The sequence below is a fragment of the Molothrus ater genome, chromosome 6 (assembly GCF_012460135.2).
Source record: "Molothrus ater isolate BHLD 08-10-18 breed brown headed cowbird chromosome 6, BPBGC_Mater_1.1, whole genome shotgun sequence".
Lineage (NCBI taxonomy): Eukaryota > Metazoa > Chordata > Aves > Passeriformes > Icteridae > Molothrus > Molothrus ater.
In genome coordinates this window covers 56,709,161-56,733,268 of record NC_050483.2, presented here as the reverse complement: position 1 = coordinate 56,733,268, position 24,108 = coordinate 56,709,161, and the positions used below count along the sequence as shown (strand labels likewise).

The following is a 24,108-nucleotide window of genomic DNA, read 5'->3' as shown; positions in this document are numbered from 1 at the left end:
GAAGAGGACAAAGAGAATCCTGATGCTTTTTTCCCCTCCACCCTTGGTTTTCCACCAAGAGAAAAGGTATTCGAGGCCTGTCTTCAGTAATAAATATTTAATCAGTCAGGTTACATAGCTAAAATATTTTTGCAGTATTGTTAAAGGTCAGACTTTTCGTAATGGCTGTTTCCAGATATACCTGTATGTCAGGAGCATCAAGCTTCTCAGACTAAGATATCCATCACTACAACAGGAGCATTTGTTGTCACAGGGAAATTCAATGTTGCAATATAGGGAAATATTACCAGATATTTTAGGCTGCCATTCTGAGGGACGTGGGCTTATATTCATAGGAATCAATGGGACTATTGTATGTCCACAGTTTTTTACAACTATAAGTCCCACAAGTTTGTTTTCCACAGGTCTTTATTACTGTTATGTCAATCCATTAATGTTTCTCATTCCACAGAAATAGTTTTTCTCTGCTGGCAGTGGCAGGAGGAGGAGGAGAGGATGGTGGGCATGGCATACAGTTTTATCAAGTTGATAGAAAGGAAGGTAATTGTAAAAGAGATTCTGATAGCTTATTCTGTCTTTTTCATGGATTATGAAACTTCTTCCATGTGTCAAGGCATTTGTGCTTCCAACATCCAACACAGTATTGTCACACCTGTGTTTCTGCACAAACTAAGCAAGGCTTTGGCCACTGTGGGTAGCACAGCAGGTAAAGGACTGAAAATGTGTTTTTTGGGTATGTATTTGGTAACACTGAAGAGGTGAGATACAGGTCAGATATAGGGAGGGAGCTCTTTACTCTGAGGGTGGTGAGGCCCTGGTACAGCTTGCCCAGAGCAGCTGTGGCTGCCCCATTCCAGTGTTCCAGGCAGGTTGGATGGGGCTCTGAGCAACCTGGGATGGTGGAAGCTGTCCCTGCTCATGGCAGGAGGGCTGAAACTGGTTGATCTTGAAGGTCACTTGCAACCCAAACCATTCTCTGGTTCTTTGAATCTGGTTCATTATGTCCCAGGGATCATTAGCTTGTGAATTGTTTTGCTCTGTAATTTGTAATGCCTCTCACAAGATGTGTGCTAACTGAAAAGGACTTTTGCACAGATCCACAGACTTAGCAATGTGAATTTGGCAGCGGTAGTAGATGGCTTTTAAGTCTTGTGAAATCTTAAAAAAGGTAATTCCCAAACTGGAACTGCCTTTTATATCTCAGGTGAATACAAAATGAAGACAGGGTGCCTTCAGAAGATTTAAATGCATAAAAAGAAAACTTTAATACAATAATAGTGTGTGGTTTTGTATTGTTAATTTAAAAATAAAAGCACATTTATTTCCTCAGGGATCACAGCACCTCTGAGTTCTTTGCATGTGTGAAAAATTTGGAGCTCCTATGTGAAAATGTTTAGTTCAAAACTCATCTGACCAAATGCACGAGGCAGAAGTGACCTGGTGTGGGTGTTGGGAAAAGGGGGAATTCTCCCTGTTACTCACAGTCTTAACTGTTTCAGTGCTTTCCCCCAGTGAGCTGCTCTTTACCTCATGTTCTGGATGAGGCAGGTCTACAGAGGCTTGGAAGGAGAATGAGGTCTGTTTTCCAGTGAAGGGGAGACTCTGGAAGGGGCTTTTCTGGAGAAAGAGTGAATCATGGAATCATCATAGAATAGTTTTGGGGAAGGGACTTTTTGGATTGCTTGAAAAGCAGCATATCTCATGTAAAATGAGTACCCTTGCTTGTCTGACCTGTTAGGTGGGCTTTGTAAGGATGGTAAAAAAGAAAGAACTTGGAGAATGTACATGATCCATCATGCTGGAGCATGGAGAGGGAAATTACCTACTGTGTAATTTGTTGAATGGGCTTGAAGGGTCAGGATTTGGAGGCTGAAGAGGCAGCACTCAAGGTATGAGATAAGCTGGAAGGGTTCTTGTCAGAACCCAGGACATCCCTCTGGCTGTCCTGGATGGCTCAAGCCCTTGCCAGGGGGCTCAGAGACCTTGGCACAGAGCCCAAGACCCCTATGCCTTTGATTTTGACCCATGGAAAAAATTGCCAACTTTATATGAGGATTTACAAGCCATGAAAGTTTAAGTAGAGTGATAGTTAGTTTGTCACAGGGTGAAAAGTAGAATTTTGGGGTTTTTAGAATGGGTGCTCAGGGTCCCAAGATGGAGGAATCTGGGCATGCTTTGTTCTTCTTTCTCCTCCTTCCTAGCCTCCATCTTCTGGGTGATGGTGGCACTTTTGGGTTGGTTTAAGGTAGAGACAGACTGTCTAACATAGGTATTGGAAAATAATTGTAAAGAAAGTACACGTAGTTTTTAGTACAAAAAGACAGCACTGCCCTGAAAGTGGGCGGTGTGCCTCTTGACTGGCCTGCTGAACAGACCTCAGCAGGTCAGGGAAAGAATGTGATAGATAACAGAAAACAAACAGCCTTGAAAACCAGAACAGGAGAATCCTGACTCCTTTGGTTGCTGGGCTGGGAGAAGAGATTCTCTAACACATCCAACATCCAACACAGTATTGTCACACCTGTGTTTCTGCACAAACTAAGCAAGGTTTTGGCCACTGTGGGTAGTAGCACAGCAGGTAAAGGACTGAAAATGTGTTTTTTGGGTATGTATTTGGTAACACTGAAGAGGTGAGATACAGGTCAGGTATAGGGAAGGAGCTCTTTACTCTGAGTGTGGTGAGGCCCTGGTACAGCTTGCCCAGAGCAGCTGTGGCTGCCCCATTCCAGTGTTCCAGGCAGGTTGGATGGGGCTCTGAGCAACCTGGGATGGTGGAAGCTGTCCCTGCTCATGGCAGGAGGGCTGAAACTGGTTGATCTTGAAGGTCACTTGCAACCCAAAGCATTCTCTGGTTCTTTGAATCTGGTTCATTATGTCCCAGGGATCATTAGCTTGTGAATTGTTTTGCTCTGTAATTTGTGGTGCCTCTCACAAGATGTGTGCTAACTGAAAAGGACTTTTGCACAGATCCACAAGTTCTGGGTATGGAAGTGTCTCTTTGAAGAACTGATCTCGTTGAAGACTGTGGGTTTGAATTTAGGTCTGGCGGAGCCCAACCGGGGCAGAAGTTGATACAAAGAATTACACTTGCACTTTTAAACTGAATCTTAACGTTATTCAACTTCCAGTTGGCTGCTGGGCAACTTAGTTTCAAAGACACCCATCCTGCAGAGCTCGGTTCCCTGTATTAACTCTAAACTTTGTTTCTCTAGGATTAGCTCAGAACGCAGGAAAGAGAAGTCGCGGGATGCGGCGCGGTGCAGGAGGAGCAAGGAGTCGGAGGTGTTCTATGAGCTGGCCCACCAGCTGCCCCTGCCCCACACTGTCAGTGCACACCTGGACAAGGCCTCCATCATGAGGCTCACCATCAGCTACCTGCGCATGAGGAAGCTGCTGGATGCCGGTAAGGGACAGCATGGCATCCTCTGGGAGGGAAATTGAGGAGGAATGTGTTTGTAAGGCCTGTCAGCAGTAAAATAAATGAATGTGTTAGTAGATGTGTTCTTGTTCTGGGAAGGTGGGAGGCCTTACAGGAGAAATCAGCTGTTAGCAATGACACAAGTAAAATCCACTCTTCAATGGATTTCATTTTTTCCCTTTCTATTCTGGTGAATCCTGGCTGTCTCGTCACAGCTATAGTGCCCTTTTCAGTCTTATCTGACCCTTCTCCCAAAGTTATATTCCTTTATTTAAACCTCTTTTACCTCTAAACTTGTTTGTTCCAGCTGTGCTTTCTTGGCTGTAGGTACTTGGTTCAAGGTTGACTGAGCTAACTATAGTTGTGTCCCCTTAAAATAAACTGCAAGGAATAGTTTTGTAAATTGTGTTTGTGTGATGTGCTCCTCTGGAGGTGAAGTCAGCTGAGGATGTGTTGTGTCTGCAGCTCCAACTGCAGGAATATCTGAGTCAGGTTGTAGCCTGTAGCTGATAGCCTGCCATGGGCAGTATACTGGTTATTTGTGCTCATGCATGTCTGCCTCTACTGTGTGGAGGAGTAACTTTGTAGCCAGACTTGGAAAGCTCTCCCAGAAAAGCCCCTGAGAGGTTTAGAATGCCTTTTTTAGATGGGTAATACATTTTTAGCCACATAGACCTTTTCCTTAAGGTGGAAGGTTTATTGGTTAATACATAACAGCACAGAGGGTTAACTCACTCTGATTTTCTGTGATTTCTGATACCTTTACTAGAGCTTGAAGAATTGAACTGATCATTTCTCTAAATGAATTATACTGGCTTTGAATGGTCCTGCAAGATTGACTCCTTGCAGACTGGTGCCAGAAGTCATTCCTGCTGGTAAGTGAAGAATGGCTGGTGTTTGCTTAAACAAAAATGTGTGGCTGCTTGCAGGTGAGCTGGAGACAGAAGCCAAAATGGAGAAGGAACTGAACTGTTTCTACTTGAAAGCTCTTGATGGCTTTGTCATGGTTCTGTCTGAAGATGGGGACATGATTTACATGTCTGAAAACGTGAACAAGTGTATGGGACTCACTCAGGTGAAATACTGACGCTTCCTAAGACTGTTTCAAAAAGCTGTTCCATTTTTGTGTGTGTGAAGTTAAACACCCATGTACCTCTTCATTTTTGCAGTTTGAGTTGACGGGGCACAGTGTATTTGATTTCACTCATCCATGTGACCACGAGGAGCTGAGAGAAATGCTTACACACAGAAATGGTGAGAAAAAAGAAAAAAATCAATTTCGTTTACTTATTGATAGTTTCTGTTGGCATTAATACAGTTGGATATCTGCCAGAAAATGGTGTTGAGTTCAAAAGCTAATATATTTTTATTTCTTAAATCTCAAATGAAACCTTGTTGAGAGACACTAACAACAGGAATCACCAAAATGTTTTGGCTATATCCTAATTATAGAAGAAATGAGATTTCATTGGGATTCTTTAATCTAACAAAATTAATTACTAAAATGGAGTTTTTGAGAGTTGAAAGAATAAGTGCCTACAGGAATAAAATTAGAGGTAGATTGAATGAGAAGGATTTTAAGCTATTGCTGTAGAGGGACATGGAGAAGCTCAGTTGGTGCATTTGTCTTGGTCTGGCCTTGTCTTTACAGGACAGCTGAGAACAAATGCTTTCTTCCAGCAATCTGTGATGGTATACCCAAGACAAAAAAAAATACTGTATTTAAATGCTGATCTGGGAATACTTGAACAGCCCAAAAAAGGGCTTTGGGGTTGACGCTTCTCTGCACCTTTTAGTTGGTGCATGAAATTGGTATCTTTTCACAGATTTCTGGCTCTTCTTTTCTCCATCTGAGGGAGCAGAACACCGTGTTTGCATGTGCTGTGTGCTTTGAAATTTAACAATTGCCCATGAATTACAGCTTTTATGTCTTCTAAAGATTTGATAAAGGCTATAAAGACTTGGCAGCCTGCATGTCTCCAAATAAATCTGCTTTACTCAGTAGTTAGAAGCCTAAAATCTGACCTCTACTTTCTCTTTCATCAAATGAGGTTTATATGGACTCTGAATTCAGATAGTGATAAATTAATAAACCTGACCTCTGCTTTCTTGTGGCACTGTAAATTTTGTGTAAGTCTTATGTTGTCATCCTATTTAATTCAGTGGAAAGGACCTGATAAGATGCCATAGCATTAAGGGCCTGACTTTGATTTTGTAGGATTTTGTAAATTTGTCTGCCCTTAGAATTGAAGTATATTTCTAAGGCTAGATTAGACTTCTCCCCTACCTCCCCTTTTGGAATACAGTAATACATCTTGGAGGTGGGGGAGCAATTTCCCTAAAGCAGTGTAAAAAACCTGCTTTTGTTGCAAAAGCTTATTCTTAAAAATGTCCTAGCACTGAGTTTCATGCAAACCATCTCAAGCATGTCTAAATTGGCCAGCCTGGAATCAGATGTCTGGAAACCATTATTACAAAAGCTGTTTTGCAAATGATGTTGGCAGACAGAAGTCTAAATTACAGTAGTAATAGTACATTTTTATATTTATTGGTATTCCCAGGTTGCCTTCTACAGCAGCTCTTACATCAGTGGAATTATTTTGGTTTTGAATTGAGTATTAAATATTCCCCTTTGGGACTGTACAAGTGCAAGTGAATATAAATGCAATTGGCAGAAACAGAACTGCATTCTCATTTTATGAAGCTGCTTTTTAAACTTTCAAAGCTGGCCATTTTAAAAAATAATGTCTGGTGCTGAATCAGACTTGAAAGTTGCTCCATCTTTTACAGCTGCTTCTAGAAGCAGAGCCTCATGCATCAGGACTTGGTAACAGTAATGTTATGTCATCTTCAGCTATCAATTTCTAGATTGGTTTAACTCTTAAAACTTACTGAATTAAATAAGTTTTTGCTGCTTCTGTGAATTCTGTTTTAGTTTCTCCTCCACTTCCTCCATTATAAAGATTGTTTTAAAGTAGCATAAAATATGCTTGAGCCCTTTAGTCTTTGCCTCTGCTAGAAGCAATAAACAAGTTTGCATAGGGGCTTTAACATTTTTCTAATTAATTTTTTCAAGCCAGTAACTGCAATGCAAGCCACCATGAAGAATTTCATAGCTATTATTGTCTGTTGAGGATGAGAACAAATTATTGTATAAACTTGTATCAGAAGTGAGCTCATGTGTTCTAAACTTCCCCCTCTGCCATGGTTTGATCCTTGCTCTTCAGCAGGCCTCAGCAAACTGGCTCTTCCACTGCTCCTTCTCCTGGCTGCTGCATTTCCTCCTTGCACACATTGTGAGCTGCTTGCAGCTCTCCTGATAGCATCAGTTACATTTTCTTTGCCCACAAGAGCATAACTAGTAATTGACTCTGCAAGGTTCTCCTCTGTACAGGCAGAAACTTAACTTAAAGCCTGCTGGTAGCAAGGAAAAAATAAGTGCTGCCAATGTTGATTTGTATTAGTGCTTCTCAACTTTTTTCCTCCCAAGAATGTTAATAATGTGTTTAAAAACTTGGTCCCTGTTTACTCCAGGAGTGTAAATCACCGTGGAAATACTTGGATGCATATAAACAGCTGAGTTGTTAGTTTTGAATTGAAAAACTTGCAGTCCTGAAGAGCAACGAGCCCAAAAGGTGCTTGGTTTGAACCTCCTCTTAGTGAATTACTGATGCATTTCAGTGGAAACCACCTCATCAAGGCTTCTTATTCTACATATGTTTTTCTTGTCCTCTGTCACAATTTTAAAATTATTAAATTTCCAGTTGGTCTCTCTCTCTTCCCGCTCCTTTTTCCTGAAATCTGGGAGTGTGGAGTTGGCTACAAATACAATCCTGATCTTAAATTATTGAAACTGGGCTGCATCAAAAGCCTTTCCTGTGAGGACAGACTGAGAGGGCTGGGTTTGTTCTCTCTGGAAAAGAAATGGCTCTGTGGAGACCTTTAAGTCCCTTTCTGTACCTAAAAGGGCTAAAAGGAGAACTGGAGAGAGACTTCGGATAAGGGCCTGGAGTGATAGGACAGGGGGAATGGCTTCCCACTGCCAGAGGGCAGGGTTAGGTGGTTTTTGGGAAGGAATTCTTCCCACTGAGGGTGCTCAGGCCCTGGCACAGGGTGCCCAGAGGAGCTGTGGGTGCCCCATCCCTGGCAGTGTTCCAGGCCAGACTGGATGGGGCTTGCAGCAACCTGGGATAGTGGAAGGTGTCCCTGGCCATGGCAGGAGGGTTGGAATGAGATGGTCTCTTTAAGGTCACTTCCAACACAAATCATTCTAAAACTCTATGAAACTTCAGGTTTTTTTAATCTACTTTATAGTAAAACTTGCTCTGAAAAATACCATTATTAGAAGTGCTATTAGGTGTATGAATCTTCTTAGTTTATTTTTTGAGTCTTCCCTTAGTCTTAGAGTTCTATAAGGTGTTTGTGGAGGTTTTTTAATGCCTTTGGAAGATGATCCAAGTGTTTTAAAAATTGGTTTGCTTTTGCTTCTGCTAGGTCCTGTGAAAAAGGGCAAAGAGCAGAACACGGAGCGCAGCTTTTTTCTCAGAATGAAGTGTACACTGACTAGCAGGGGAAGAACAGTGAATATAAAGTCTGCTACATGGAAGGTAACTAATGCAAAGAAATATTTGCATAGTTTGGCAGCTTCCTCTTCAGATGTCATAACACTGTATTTCAACATTTTTGCTTCATGTAACAAGCTTGAATTTCACTAAGTACTTTATAATTAATTAATTCTGCTGCATTATGCTGAATTTTAATGCTGACTACATCACAGAGGTAACTGAAACAATGCTTTAAAATTAGTTTTTCAAAACTCTTTTAATGAATTTTCCTTTTAAATTAGAGGTCATTTACTTACAAACAATTATAATTACCAAATATGATTGTATAAAGCCTTCTCTGGGAAAAAAGTACTTGACATCACTTATGCTGATCCCTGATTTCTTTTGATTTGTCACTGAAAATGTGGTAGTTGAGGTCTCTCTGAAGGACTTCAATGCCATTCTTTTGAAGCTGCTGGCTCTCCCTTTTGTAACAGTTGGAACAAAAAGAGGCCAGCCCGATAACTTTCTGCAGTGAATGCATTTTCTCCTCTGGACAAAGTAGCCTTTTACTGTATCCAGTGGATTATGGCTCACAGTTCTCTTTTATGATTTGAATTTGATTATTCTGGATCAAACAACTTTGCTGGTTTCTGTGAACTATTTCTACTTCAGAATGGTTAAAAGAAAGCCCCACAAAATGCAAACATTCCTGTCTGTTGAAGAATGTACTTGATCTCTGTCATCAGCTCTGCAGAATATCTAAAATGGGGGTTTCTACTATTACCATAACTTTCAGATTTAAATTGTGGATGCCTTTTGCTGAGGCAGCTGCTCATCAGAGGTGTCATTACAGTGACTAGAGAGAAGAGTTGACAGAAATGCAGCAATGGCTGCTGTTGCTGAGGAAGGAGTTGGGCTGTGAACCCATCCCAGCATGTGCGGGGTGAGGAGGAGGAGGGAGGACACTGCTCTCCTCCAGCCATCCCTGAGGGGTGGGGAGGGGAAGGACTTGGCTCTGGATGTGCTGATGGAAATAGGATTGTGTTTTCTGACAGACCAAATCTTCTCTTTCTAAACCCCACCTCCCCTGCAGGTGCTGCACTGCACTGGCCACATCCGTGTGTACGACACGTGTGGGAACCAGACTCACTGTGGCTACAAAAAGCCTCCCATGACCTGCCTGGTGTTGATCTGTGAACCTATTCCTCACCCATCAAACATTGAGGTCCCCCTGGATAGTAAAACGTTCCTCAGTCGTCACAGTCTTGACATGAAATTTTCCTACTGTGATGAAAGGTAATGTATATGATTTATACTGTAAAAAATCATTCATTTGAAAGATTTGCAGGGCTGGTACATGTTGGCTAATGTTTGTCTTCTCAGTAATTTGATTTATCTTGACAATGCAATCATTGATGGCATGTTTGGCCTTTTCCTAGCTGATCAGGATGACTCAAAAGCCAGATTTCTAGATCTAAGGAGGATGCAGGTTTATCACTTTAGAATAACAGAAGGGAAAAGGACTTTTTCTACAGGCAGACAGTAACAGGACCATGGCTGTAAACTGACAGAGGGCATGTTTAGATTAGATAATAGGAAGAAATTCTTGATGAGGAGCTGTGGCTACCCCATCCCTGAAGGTGTTCCAGGCCAGGCTGGATGGAGCTCTGAGCAGCCTGCTCTAGTGAGAGCTGTCCCTGCCCATGGCAGGGGTTTGGAACAGGATGGTCTTGAAGGTGCTTTCCAACCCAAGCCATTCTGTGATTCTATGGATAAATCCTTTGCCTTCAGTTAACTCCCTCTTCAAACTGGTCTTTACTGTAGTGGCAGTGATTTAAATTGAAATGAGAGGATTCTTCCAGACACTGAAAAAGCAGAATTTTAGGTTTGTCAAAGATGGGGCATTCTGGTGACTGAAAAGAGTATGTGTGTAATACTTGTCAGATGTATTTTATTGCTACTGCTTCCTCTCCTCTCCCTTCCTCAGGGGATCAGTGTCTGCTTTCTTCTGTCAAAAAATACCCAGATGTTCAGCTGTACTTTTAATGTAATACATCTGCTGTTGAAAAATGAGATTCTGTGTTCTGGTGCAAATCAGGGGTGTAGTCAGACACATCAGACTGATTTTCCTATCTTTGGGAACTTAGCTTGATAAATTTGATAAATGCAAATGAAGGAAATAGCTCAAGTTTTTTTTGTTTGGGTTTGGTTTGTTTAATTTTTTTTTGTTTTTAATTTGGTGTCATTTGTTACTACCCGTTTATTTTATAACAAAAGTGAATTTCTAGTTAGTTGTTGCAGTTAGATGCAGGAAGAGGTTGATACATGGTAATTTCTGACCTCTGCAGTAACAACCTTTCTAGGACTGATGGTACACACAGAAGGTACTTACTTGGTCACTTTCCACATCTAGAATGGGGCAAAATAGAAGCACTTCCCTGGTTAGCACTGCCCTCTAGAGACTAAAGAAATCCCACTTGCCTTAAAAGCAGGCCAGTGCTTGAGTGGGAAGAGTAAATCTGATTCCTAATTTCTCTTAGTTGCAGGATTAAAACTGTTGAAGTGTACCTTTAGTATTTTGTTAAATTCTCATGTTTGCCTAAGCTGGTCTGTAAGTAGCTGGTCTACCTTGAAGCAAAAAGATAAAAATGTCTAAAAAGTGGGGATTTGTTAAATCCTATCCCCACTATGTGATTTATAAATACTCAGTGAGACTTAAAATCCTATGCCTGCTGAAATCTCTCTTTTAAAGAAGCATCAAAATAGCAATTTATTTCAAAATGAAAAGTTCCAGTAAACCAAATTTGCTGCTGATATGTGTGGAAGTGATTCTTAAGGTTTTTCTAGATGTGCAAGCATCCAAATGCTCTGGTATTTGTGCTGGCCAGTGTCTGCTTTCACATAGCAATTTTTTCTCTTGTTTTAAAGAATTACAGAGTTGATGGGGTATGAGCCAGAGGAGCTCTTGGGTCGCTCAATCTATGAGTATTATCACGCACTGGATTCTGATCATCTGACCAAAACACACCATGACAGTAAGTGAAAACTGAATTTAAAGCCCTCAAACTACAGGAGATGGAAACAGCCCTGGGGGAAAGCAGCAGAAGAACAAGGGCTTTCTTTTAGTTGCAGATAGGAATCTGCAATGAATACTGACCTCAAACAGTTCTGCTGGGGTTTTTCTGCCTGTAATTGAAGCTGGTGTTCTTTCTGCTTTTAGTGTTCACAAAAGGGCAGGTGACAACAGGACAGTACAGAATGCTGGCCAAACAAGGTGGCTATGTCTGGGTTGAAACTCAAGCAACTGTTATATACAACACTAAGAATTCTCAGCCACAGTGCATAGTGTGTGTGAACTATGTGTTGAGGTAAGTTGAGTGGACTTCAGTGTTGTCATCATTTTTAGTGAAGACCAAGTCAGATTCTGATGGCGCTGGTCCCCTGCTGAGTGTGTTATGATGCTGCTGTTTCCTACCAGTGAAATTTTTCTTAGAATACTGCCAGTCCTAGGATTAGAAATTGTATTTGAGAACAAAATGCTTTTTTGGTCTAGTGATGTCAGTAGATGATCTCTGCGGGCAAGTGAGTGTAGAACCAGCCTCTTCTGTATGATTGGAAGCACTTGAGCATTTGCATTCTAGACAACTCTCTAATCTTTGTCCCAAGTCTGGAGCAGTTAATTCCACCAATAACTTTGTCATGGAGTCAGAGCAGCAGTAGTGGTGTCATTCTCAATCCCATCTATCTTTTTTATTCCTTAGAACTCCTCTTTTAGTTGAAAGCTTCAGTTGAGAGCAGAGTGGTTGACTATTCTTCTGCAAATGTCTAATAGTCCTAAATTAGTTTTTCAAAACTTCAGTGAATGTCCCAATATAGTCTATCAAGATATTTCCCGTTCATTTAAAACAAAGAAAAGCAGTTTAGGAAATGTCTAACTTTTTTCTCTTTTTTAAGCATCTTTTCCTTTTTCAATGCTTTCAGAAAAGCATATTTATGTTTTTTTTTATGATTGCACCACAATTAGTGCTTGCTTTGTCTGTTACTTTTGAGGAAAGAATGAGTAACAAAAAAAAATCTTAAAGCTCTTATCCTGGTAATTTTGTGGGAAATGTGTGGTGGGGTGTTTTTTGTTTGTTTTGGTTTGGGGTTTTTTGGTGGGGAGAGTGGGTGAGTTTCAACCTAGAAAGCTATTAGGCCAGAACTTATTCCTTTTAGCTGTTCTTTAACAGTCATCTTCTTCTCTGTCTGACAGTGGAATTGTTCAGAAGGACTTAATTTTTTCCCTTGGACAAACTGAGTGTATGCTGAAACCAGTGGAGTCTCCTGAGATGAAAATGACCAAAATATTCAGTAAAGATGACCTGGATGATACCAACAGCCTATTTGAAAAACTTAAACAGGAACCAGATGCTTTAACCGTGCTAGCCCCAGCTGCTGGAGACACAATTATCTCTCTAGATTTCAGCAGTAATGGTGGGTGTGTGTTTAAATTGGAGAGCATGTTAATTAGCAAAGTTACTTTTTATAGTAGATTTCATAAAATAACCTCCCAGTACCACTTGTCCAGTGGTATTTCAGCTGCTGTTTCAATTTAATGAGGTCCATAGACACACACAGTACTGTTACTTAGGTTGATGGTTTCTTTTAATTTTTATAGAGTCTGATGAACAACAATGTGATGAAGTTCCTTTGTATAACGATGTAATGCTCCCCTCATCCAGTGAGAAATTGCAGAATATAAATATGGCAATGTCCCCACTACCTGCCTCTGAAACTACAAAGCCACTTCGTAGCAATGCTGATCCTGCACTCAATAGAGAAGTTGTATCAAAGCTGGAGCCAAACACAGAGCCACTTGAACTTTCTTTTACCATGCCTCAGGTGCAAGAACAACCAACCAGCCCTTCTGATGCAAGTACCAGCCAAAGTTCCCCTGAGGTGAGTTTCATCATTTGGTTATGCTGTCATTAAAATGGATGTGCTGTTGGGTCTTGTGGGGCAGATCTGGTTAAGGATGCAGCCAGGACAGGAATGGGAAATTATTTCTACCTTATGACTTAAGCTCACACTATGATCTGAGAAAACTGATAAATTGTCATATCTTTTCATTAAAGTGAGTCTTGCAAATGTCTGCAATACTATCTGACAGAACCAAGGAGAGCTTGGGATTGATCTTTTTCATTCAGTTGGTTCAGATACAGGTTCCCTAAACAGCAAAGTATTTGCAGTGAATTACTGTAGAGGCTACTTCCAGGTTTCAGTTAAGCAAGTGCTTCCCTGGTGGGGTAAATTTGAGTGTATACAGGTAAATGTAAGAGTTTTCCTTTCCCATTTTAATTTTGTGCAGCTACAATTTGGGATTAGTTTCTACATTAGAGTATTTTGCAGAGAATCTGTAGGTAACAATGGCAAGTGATGCAGTGACAGAAACCTAAAACTGTGTTCAAAATGTTTTCACAGCCCAGTAGTCCCAACGACTACTGCTTTGATGTGGATAATGATATGGCCAGTGAATTCAAACTGGAATTAGTGGAGAAACTCTTTGCCATAGATACAGAAGCAAAAAATCCATTCTCTACTCAGGTAATGTACAGTGACTTAGAAAAAGATGATAGAGAATTTTGAATGTCCTTTTCCTTTTTAGAATGTTTTCAGGCACCTCCTTCCCTTTTTATGTAATATTTTGATTAAAACATAAAATTAAAAAAAATTTGTAAGGATTTGGTAACAGGAAAAACCTTGATGAAGTCCTAGCTGAGCTTTCTTCCACACTGCTAAGTTCCCCCTCTTGTCCATTCCAGGAAACCGATTTAGATTTAGAGATGTTGGCTCCTTACATCCCGATGGATGACGACTTCCAGCTGCGCTCCTTCGATCAGCTGTCCCCGCTGGAGAGCAGCAGCTCGTCCAGCTCGCAGAGTGCAGGCAGCGTCCCCCTGTTCCAGCAGCAGCAGCAGCAGCAGCAGCAGGGCCAGGCAGGCACGGGCAGCCCCGAGGAGGTGAAGCTGAAGGCACAGGAGCGCGGGGACGAGGTGAAGCCGATCGTGGTCCCTTCCTCGCCCCCGCGCGGGGGCACCGAGCCCAGCAGCGCCCCCGCCTCGCCCTACGGGGGGAGCAGGAGTCGAACTGCCTCACCCATCAGGGCAGGGAAAGGAACGGTGGAGCAGGTGGAAAAGCCTTCTCCAGGAGCACCCAGCTTGCTGACAGTCACTCTCAATGAAAGGTATTTTAAAAAAATGCAGCTTAAGCTCTGGTTCTGCTCGAGGAATTAGATATAAATTCTGCCAGCTGTTGTGTGTTCATCCTCAGCGTTCTTCACAGACATTTAAATTTGGACATGTCAAATGAGTCCTTTTTTAATAGTAAACTCCCCTAAAGGTAATTTCATGGTGGCCTTTACCTAAGCCCCTCATGTAAAAATTCTGTTCTGCTCTTGTACCTGATGTGCAGCCTTTATAAAAATGCAGGCAATTCAGGTAGTTACACCCACACAATGTTTCTGGTGCTTTCATCCTTGTCCACTGTGTTAGAGGTAAGAGGCAACTACAGTCTGTGCTGCAGATATCAGATGTACCGATATCTACAAGCAATAGATACTGCTTTTCAAACTAAATGTGTTTTGTGATGGTCTGTGGTGCCTGTAGTACATATTTATCACAATAGAAAACTATATTAAGTCAAACATGAGATCTGTGATATGTAAAAGATTTATCTGTACATTGAAATATTCCGAATAGACTTTTCCTCACCCTTCTTCCCTTTTTTCTGTTGATAGTGAACTGCTGAACTTTTATGCTTTTTTTTCTGCAGATTTAAATTTTTTTGTTAAAACTCATTCTGAGCTTCACAGCAAGATTAAAGGCTAACATTTGCTGTGCTCATAGAAAATGATTGTTGAAATAAGTCAATTTATGAACGAAAAGTAGTGGAGTTCATAAATTCAGTTCTGTGATGTTGTTTATAAAAGTGTCCACGAAAGAAGAATGGCTCGAGGAAAGTAGAAATGTCTTAACAGCCTGAATCAATTTTTCTTAGATCTACTGCACTGGATGAAGAACTAAATCCAAAGATGCTAGCTTTGCATAATGCTCAGAGAAAACGAAAAATGGAACATGATGGTTCACTTTTTCAGGCAGTTGGAATTGTGAGTTTTGTTTTACCATTTTAAAATGTTCACTTTTAATCTTGCAATTTCTAAAATGAGGCATCAGTGCAGACTCCTGAGTTAAGCTGTTGGTAAGCAGTGGAATCTTGGGATGAGAGATAATTGATAGTGAAATTTTAATTATATATTTATAGGCAGATACTCCACTTTTAGTTCTCTTTTACTGTCACCTTTTCAAAAGTGCCCTCTACACCCGTGTGCATTTCTTGATTAGGTAGAAGATACTCTTCTGTGAACATATGTGTTTCTTTAGTAAAATATGCACAAATGTAAGACATCACATTTAAATGTGTAATTGCTCTATTGATTTAACTTTTGAATTCAAACTCAGTTTTCATATTTGTCAACACTGAAGATTAGTGTTCTTATGCTTCTTCCTATGCTTCTATTTTTCCATTGGGTCTGAGATTCCTTTACTTAATCAGATAAGACCATCTGAACTGTGAGGGAAGAGAGCTCCTATAATAACCTAGCTGATGTCTATTACTGCCACTCCCTTTCATGCACGCTCTCTCTAGTATTAGTGTGGGCACTTGGGAGTAGCTCATCCTCATCTGTCCCAGCTATTCAAAAGAAACTTTGTAGATAGTCCTAGATTTGTGTCACTTGATTGGGGGTTGTCCAGCTTGTTATTTTCTGCAAGGGTACCTTGTCTTCATAATCTTTGTGTCTCATTGTCAATTCTCAGTATTTTGAAACCTTGAGCTTTGCCTTTGCACACTGTTTTTTCTCTCTCATCTTCACTGCAAATTCCCACTTGTCAAGTTTTAAAAACTCTTAGTTTTAATTCCTCTACTGCAATGTAGCCTTTGAGCTTCTTTGTGAGCTTCTTTGTTTCTCTACTGGGCCACCTCCTAGTTGTAGTCATCTACCATATTTACAGTGCAGGATTATTTTTCCTCTGAACTCTCCTTATTCCTGTTCTAGCATTCTAGTCTGAGCATAAGACAAATCAGTTTTTCTATGCCCTTTCTATGTGGTTGTTTTCATTTGTTAAATGCTTTGCACTTCCATGCACGTTGTTCTGCTGCTTCCAGAAGCCCTGCAAGAATTCACAGCTCTACAAGAAATGTTATTGCTTTCCACTGCCCTTTTCTCATGCAGAGGTGCTACAGCTCATAATGTTGCTGATAAAATATTCAAAACAGCATGGAATGTTATTAAATGCACGGAACACAAGCAGTTTGTGTTATCTGCTGGAATAGAGTTCAGGCTTCTGTGCTTAGTGCCAGTTTAATCCTTACAGGTTCAGACTTCATCTTTTGCTAAACTTTTTCTTTTGTCTCTATCTGACAAAAGTGTTACAAATATTGTGATGGTTTCTCAGAGCCAGAAGCTGAATTTCCATGAAGCTGGGTCTTAGTGGAGTTATTTTAAGAAGTGCTTTTGTTGTTTGGCTTCTCTCTCCACAGTGGATTTCTGGGAGGATATACAGGCCTTTCACACAAGCAGAAGAAAAATAATGTTAAGTCCAAGCCTAAAATACATGCTGTTCTAGGGCTGTACAAACACTTGCCACAACTTTTTAGCTCTAGGGAAGTGGGATGTATTTTGCAAGAGTGAAAATAAATGAAGACCAAAGTAAAATACTACTTTTAGCTTCCTAAGAAAACAGGAGAATTAGACAAGGACAAGATATAGTAAGATTATAAAATATTGTGTTATAGTGAGGTTATAGAATAATGATATAAATCATTACACTGGAACAGTTACAAGCCATATCTTTCTTAACATGTAGGGCTGGAATGCATTCTTGGTAAAAAATAAGCAGCAGCACTGTAGGTGACTAATCTCACTATGAGCTGCAGCTCTGAGTTAACTATAACTTCTACTATACAGCTGCTCCCTTGACTTACACAGGTGCTTTATAACCTGAAAACATATGTTCCTCACTATTTTGAGGATAATGGCAGTGTTGTGAAACACCTTCTCCTCTTTTTGCAGCAGTCAGTGTCACTAACAAGACCAAACTTTGCAGATTCAAGTACTTTTGCCAGCAGACTTGATACTAAGATGGTGCTTTTTCTTTCCATCCCATCTGTTTCAGTGGCAGCTTCTTCTTCCTTATCCCAATTATACGAAGCCCTTACAGCTTCCTAATCTCCATATCTTCTGTTCTGCTGTCAAAACAATATGCTAAGGAGCCATATCTGCACTAGACTGGTGTAGGACTGCATTTTTCACAAGGCTTGGGTCGGGTGGCTTGGTGGCAATAACTGGAGTACAAGCAGAATTTACATCCTAAATGTGTAGCTAGAATCGACCTACTGAGGCTCCTGACTCTCCTGCCTCCACTGTTAATTCCATTGCAGAAAGCCATTAGAGACTGCAGTGAAAACCTGATGCTTACTCACCCCAGAGCAGTGGTAATTAAATGGGTGTGTTTGTGTACTTGTACACGCTAATCTTGAGCCTGGTACCTGATGATAACCAGGATTTTGTAATTGTTTTCTCTCTAAGGGAAGTCAGGTCTTGAAACCTGATTCAGTTTTCTGTTAAATAATTTTCAATTTAGTGTACTTGGAAATATATTTCTCCCCAAATTCTGAACCAAATCCACTTTAAATTGTAACAATACCATATTAGTACTTAGTGACATGAATTGCTAATTTGGAAGAGGGACATGAAGGGTTATAAAGCTACAGTATTCACTAAAGAAGATTATTTTTATTTCTTTCTAGGGGTCTTTATTCCAGCAGACAGGTGACCGTGGAGGAAATGCATCACTTGCTTGGAAACGTGTAAAGGGATGCAAAACAAATGGTCACAGTGGAGTGGAGCAAAAGACAATCATTCTACTATCAACTGGTTGGTATCTTCCTTTCCTAGGCAGAGGGGGTGGAGGGGGCTGTGTGAAAGAGAACAGAGACTCCAAAACTATCCAGACATAGCTCCTTGTGAACAGCTCTAGGAGAGGTTAAGCATGGTGAATAAAGTGCACTTTTTCTCCTTCCCCTCCCTCTTTAGACATAGCAAGTAAACTTCTAGGGCAGTCGATGGATGAGAGTGGACTCCCCCAACTCACGAGTTACGACTGCGAAGTAAACGCTCCCATACAGGGCAACAGAAACCTGCTACAGGGGGAAGAACTGCTCAGAGCTCTGGATCAAGTTAACTGAGCTTTCACAAAACTTGCTCCTTTTTTGGACACTGGTGAATCATCACCTAAAGCAGTCTATTTATATTTTCTATATCTGATTTTAGAAGCCTGGCTACAGTACTGCACTAATTCAGTTAGTTCAGTTTTGATCCCCTTTCTACTTATTTTGACAGTCTTTTTAATATGTTCTTTATGTAACAATAACTCAAACTCTAGTGCATTTTTATAATTCTTTGGTACATACACTTTTAAGTCCATTACATTTAAAACACACTTGCAATAGCAGCTTTGAAATATGCACCTGATTAAAAAAAAAATATTTATTTTTTGGCTGGGGAGTTGGTCACCAAAACTTATCATTAGTAAAATGTCAACACAGGAAAAACTGGCAATACTTCCATCCTGCTTTTCATAGGTAGTTGGAAGACTTGTGCTCTCTTACTCTTTATGTTCAAGTAAGTTTTTTATGTTAATAGTTTTTATAAGAAACAACAATGCTTTGCAGCGGTGCATTGTAGCCACAATCGCACAATATATTTTCTTAAAAAATACCAGCAGTTCCTCATGCAATATATTCTGCATTTATAAAAACTAGTTTTTAAGAAGAATCTTTTGTTTGCCTATGAAAACATGTTTAAACCTGGATTATGTCATTATTTTAGTCACGTTGTAATATAAATTGTTCTCAAATGCTGTCTTATGCTTTTGACTTCAGTGGGTATGGTTAGTCAAAGGAAAGGCTTTATCTGGAAAGGGCTAGCAGCATTTTCTTTGGATACGTTCTCAATTTAGAGAAAGTTTGATGTTCTTAAAGTAGTCACTTTGCCAGCTTAAAAAAAAAATCCCTGCCTGTAGTTGTTGAAGTTAATGCTAATATTGTGTATGATCTTAAATCTAAATGTTCAGCTTACCCTGTGTGGTATAGGTGATATTTCAAGCAGATTGTAAAACATCTTGCATTGTTAGCAAACTTTTATCTAGTACATCATTGAGTTGCTCAATATTTTGATGTTTTGGTTTTATGCACCTTGTTGCTATTAACATCCATATGTTTTCATGTAGATTTCAATAACTTGAATATATTTAGAAGCCTTTTTATTTAGAAATATATAGTTGTCACAAACATCTTATTTTCCTATATGTACTGTACAAAACCTTCATTCACTCATTCTTTTTGCTCTTTGTGGTTGGATCTAACACTAACTGTATTGTTTTCTTACATCAATAAACTATATGTGGACCAGGCCCCCTTGGGGAGTGTGTTATCTGAGAGAAATGAGATAATTTATATTTTTGTTAGTGGTTATTGTTCATCCGTGTTCCCTTTTTAACTTAGAGTTGATTGGAAACTACTGCTTCCTTATTTTGATTGTAACATCTCTGCATTAATTCTTTGAGCCTGTTCAGTCCTGAAGTCTCCCAGACAGTGTTGTACCACTCGCCAAAGACGTTACACTTCTCAACCTGTAATCACAGCAGTGAGCAAACCTGGCAGCAAGGAGGCAGCATCTTTGTTTTACTTTAGAGCAGAAAGAATTCACCTTTATGAACAGCTTAAAGGCTTGTCTCTGGAAGCTTTATCAAGGTAACACAGGAAAGCAGGAAAAGGTAAAATTCACAGCAGTGATTGATCTGAGATGGATTTCTATCACAAAATTCCATGATTAAAAAATTAAGCTGATACTTGATGAAACTTGTTTCCACATTTTTGTGCTGTTGACCCAGTGACTTTCCTCATTTTGCTATCATAAAGCACAGTGCTACTGGTAACCCTGTGTTGGTCAAGATATTCTGTGCATTCTCCAAACTATTTGTACAAAACTTATCTCAATATAAGTAATCAGTTGTGGAGTGTCACAGGAGTTACTTTGGTTTTATATTGTAAACTTTCTGGTTTCATTGCACTGTTTTGAAATCAATGTCATCGTACGTAAGCATAACCTGTTCTCTAAACTTACTGTTCCACTGAAAGGAGCACTTTCCAAACTGCCACAAGTCTATGAAACTAAAGGGACACTACTAACAAAAGATGATAAGGTACTGGCAGCAGAAGATAGTTGCACACTTGATAAAGTTTTGAGTAGAGGCTGCACAGAGAGGAGAAGGTAGGGGCAGTCAGCTGCAGCTGAAGCTTCGTGCAGAGAACATTTTCACTAGTGAACATTTAAATGCATTTTTAATGGCTAAAAGCAGCAGAGCTCCTCCCTGCCTGCTGTGTCTGGGCTGGCATTCTTTCTATGGCTTTTCTTCCTCTGTCAGCAGTTAGGAGGTTTAAATAGTGAAGTTGGGTTAAGCCCCTGCTGTTCAGGGCATCCCTCCTGCTTTATTAGCCCTGCATGGATTGATGTGGTGCCTCTGTGAGAGTCTTGCAGGCAGGTGAAAAGTGCAGCTGGCTTCTGCTTTTGAACTGCCCCACCAAACTTTGAGCTGGCTTGGGGTGGGTTATCCTTTGCACTTCCAAGAGACAGGTCAGAGGTGTTATGCTGATCTCTTGGCTGTGTTTTGGAGGAGCCTGACCTGTTTGGATCTGTCAGGTCCTCTTCGGTGCACTAAGAGGGCAGAAAGTTTTCAAAATAAAATCTCTGTTAAAAAGAGAAGGAAGACTGAAGTGCCCCATATGATTTATGGTCATGAGCCCACTGGAGTCAGAGAATGGCTTGGGTTGGAAGGGACTTTAAAGATCATCTTGTTCCCACACCCCTGTCATGGGCATTCCATGAGATCAGATTGCTCAGAGCCCCATCCACCCTGTCCTTGATCATCTTTGATCTTAGTGACAGCAGCTGTGGATTTAACTGAGCCATGTTTCATCTAAAAATCTCAATTCTAACATTTTTACTATGCATAATAACAACATTTAGTATGCATAATAATAATATTTTCATTACTATGATGAACTGCTGTAGCTGTATTGGTTTACTGGAGGGGAAAAATAACCTAACAAAACCCCCCAAGCCTCCTAAAGACACTGAACAAGGCACAGAAAAAGAGCAGTAATTGCTCTGGCCTTGTAAGAGCTTTGCTAAGTGCAGATGCCAGTTTGCAAAACCTAGTTCACCTTTCAGTTGCTTTTTTTACAAATTTGTTTTACTAAGGTTCCCCCCCCCCCCCCCCCCCACCCCGGTAAAGTTTTTGCTTTTGGTCTCTTTAGACTCCAGGAACACAGAGTCTGATGCTGGAGCTAATTTGGAGTAAAAGCTTCTAGAATAAATAGCTTTCTAAGTGTTTTCTTAGTGTTCTTCTTGCATGCTTTTTTTACAGCTTGCTGCCTTTTTAAAACGTTGAGACACCATATTAGAAATGATGAGGAAATTAATGTCTGTGAGGGTGGTGAGACACTGGCACAGGTTTCCCAGAGCAGCTGTGGAGAACCTAGCCATGGAAGTGTCCAAGGCCAGGTTGGATGGGGCTTGGAGCAACCTGGGATAGTGAAAGGTGTCCCTGCCCATGGCAGGAGTTTGGAACTAGGCAGGTTTTAAGGTCCCTTCCCACGCAAATAATTCTGTGATTTATTCTTTGTTGTAAAGAAGAAACTGTGGGTAAATACAGTATTTTCTCCTGTATATAGAACATGCTAATTATGTGAAAATGGTAAACTGAGGAGAAGAACAGAGTTACTTTCTACTTTCCAAGTTTTCCTGACTAGAGCAGTAGTCAAGCCAGGCTTTCTTCAGGGCATAGTACAATTACTGTTCTTACATACAGATTTTATTGATGTTTTAATCATCAACAGTGATGGTTTGTTAAAAGGTAAAGGAATTTTTATAGTATTTACGATGACATAATTCCTTCCTTTACCTGAAAGTAGTTAAAATAAACTACAGCTGTAACTCCACAGAAATCACTTAAATAGGGTGTGCAGTAACTTATCTTGGGTGTAAGATATGAGTAAATGAAGGTAGCCTCAAGTCCAAAGTACCTCTTGCTAACATACCTTCCTCCCACCTAGTGAGACTGGCTTGGACTTTGGTGACCTTTGAAAACCTTTGGGTGAAATGGAAACAACTTACCTGAGAAACAACACTTAATAGTATCTGTGTTCACACATTCAACTCTCCCAAATTACTGAATTAAAGAATCACAGATTAGGGCACAAAAGAACCATTTCCACTTAACACTGATGAGGGTTTTAAGGACTTCAAAGCTTAGTTTGGATGGAATGATCAGCTCTGCTTCCAATGAAATACAACTGTTGGGTCAGGTAATTCTGATGATTACAGGTTAAACTACTGCATATTTAATAGTAATGTTTCATTACTTAAAGAGCTGTTTAATGAAACAGCTAAGCACTGGCAGCTAAAGGCAGTGTCTGTTGGCAAGTGTTCTCCCCTGTTCCCTGCTGAGTGAACCTTTCCTGGCAGTGTGGTGGGATCTGGGAGCATCCTGCCCCTGTCAGCCGGGCTGGCCAGGCCCCAGGTCAGCCATCTGTCCCCTTCCCCCTGCTGCCCTGCTCCTGACCTGAGCACACATCTCACTCCAATGTCACTGCACTAAGGCACGTTGCTCAAACTGTAACTGTCCAGCATGAAAAGAAACACAGGCCACCAGGACTTTGTAGGAAGTCCATTTTCATAGGAATTCCACATGAGTTGGGTATCCAGCCTTCATTAAAAATACCATTATGACTTAACTCCCTGAAAAGCTCCATTCTGGAGGACTGTGATTTTTGATCCAAATTCTAGAATTGAATTATCATTTTCCTTCTGCTTCCCTGTTTACCTTGAGCAAGTTACCAAAAAGTTCAAGAGTTTGCTGCTGGATTTATACAGTACAGTAGATTTTGTGAATAATAGCAGTATTCTCTCATGAAGAAGTGGTATATTTTAATGGAATTCTTTTTTGGAACCAAGTACAACGTATTGCAATTGATATTTCTCTTGAAACATTTTGACGTACTTGTGACTGTATTTCTTTTTGATTGTGTACCAGTATAAAATTCAATAAAAGAGAGGGTTTGTTTCTAATTTGTGACATCTGTGATCTTTCTGTCCATCCCTTTTCCCCTTTGTAATAGGCAGAGGTGACTTTAAAGTGAACTAAACCACTGTGCAGAGTAACAAACTCCTTGCAGGTTTGAGACTTTACTGCCCGCTGTCAGTAACTAGGGCATCAAGCAGACATGGTCACAGTCCCCAAAAACATACATTTTCTACTAAATATAATATAAATAGATAATATTTATATATAAGCTGAATCCCATTCACATGTGGTTATCCCACCTACCTGAGTTAAGCAGAGTGTGAACAAAAGAGGTCAAACATACAATTTAACAAGTCAAATACGGGGATGGAGTAGCTTTTCCTGGAGGAAGCCAAAGAGAGAGCAACAGCTACAGAGCCAGAGGGACAGAGGACATTTATGGAGCCTCTTTGATTAATCACACCAGGAATGTCCTTAGTAACAAAACACAAACTCGTTTGAATCCATGGCCATGTCCCCAGGTGATTTCAGTTGCTGTCAGTACACACAAATAGCTCAAGAACCTGTGACTCCTGCTGTCCCCTTAAATCAATGCCACTTCTGCACAGATTAAAAAGCTTTTGCAAAATCTGTGCTTGCTGGGAAGTCTGAAAGCAGGAGGCATGCGCAGTAGAGCATGATCCTGTTACTAGCAATAGGTTTGTAGATACTGAAGGTGGAATAAGCTATTTAATAAAACATATTCATGATTTATTTTCATATTTTCAACCTGAACATGTGTTCTAATGCAACCATATCAAGTAGTAAAAAAATTGTTTTGTGCCACATGCATCTGGAAAACCCCATTATTTATATCAGTGCAGGATGGCTTTTAAATTGCAACTTATAAACTAGGAATTAATAGAGCAAATAGGATTTTATCCTTTTGTTTAGCAGTTGAATATAAAGAAGATGCAGT

At 40.3% G+C, this 24,108-nt stretch overlaps 1 protein-coding gene and 1 long non-coding RNA gene across 3 annotated transcripts in view; one reads left to right on the top strand and one right to left on the bottom strand.

Annotated features, from left to right (window-relative positions):
- Positions 1–23,194, top strand: part of HIF1A (hypoxia inducible factor 1 subunit alpha) — a 35,425-nt gene extending 12,231 nt beyond the window's left edge. The window contains exons 2-15 of one of the 2 annotated variants that reach the window (XM_036383351.2): positions 3,213–3,403; positions 4,348–4,493; positions 4,588–4,672; positions 7,913–8,025; positions 9,059–9,261; positions 10,894–11,000; positions 11,186–11,333; positions 12,218–12,438; positions 12,623–12,903; positions 13,426–13,548; positions 13,767–14,188; positions 15,001–15,109; positions 17,812–17,938; positions 18,098–23,194. In XM_036383351.2, coding sequence (XP_036239244.1) covers positions 3,213–3,403; positions 4,348–4,493; positions 4,588–4,672; positions 7,913–8,025; positions 9,059–9,261; positions 10,894–11,000; positions 11,186–11,333; positions 12,218–12,438; positions 12,623–12,903; positions 13,426–13,548; positions 13,767–14,188; positions 15,001–15,109; positions 17,812–17,938; positions 18,098–18,249 — 2,428 coding nt within the window. In that variant the 3' untranslated portion in view covers positions 18,250–23,194. The remainder of the gene's footprint in view (positions 1–3,212; positions 3,404–4,347; positions 4,494–4,587; positions 4,673–7,912; positions 8,026–9,058; positions 9,262–10,893; positions 11,001–11,185; positions 11,334–12,217; positions 12,439–12,622; positions 12,904–13,425; positions 13,549–13,766; positions 14,189–15,000; positions 15,110–17,811; positions 17,939–18,097) is intronic. The other variant, XR_004980262.2, reaches the window with a different exon arrangement.
- LOC118686882 (uncharacterized) overlaps positions 1–24,108 on the bottom strand; it is a 62,658-nt gene that overhangs the window by 36,835 nt on the left and 1,715 nt on the right. The gene's annotated exons all lie outside the window — the stretch shown is intronic.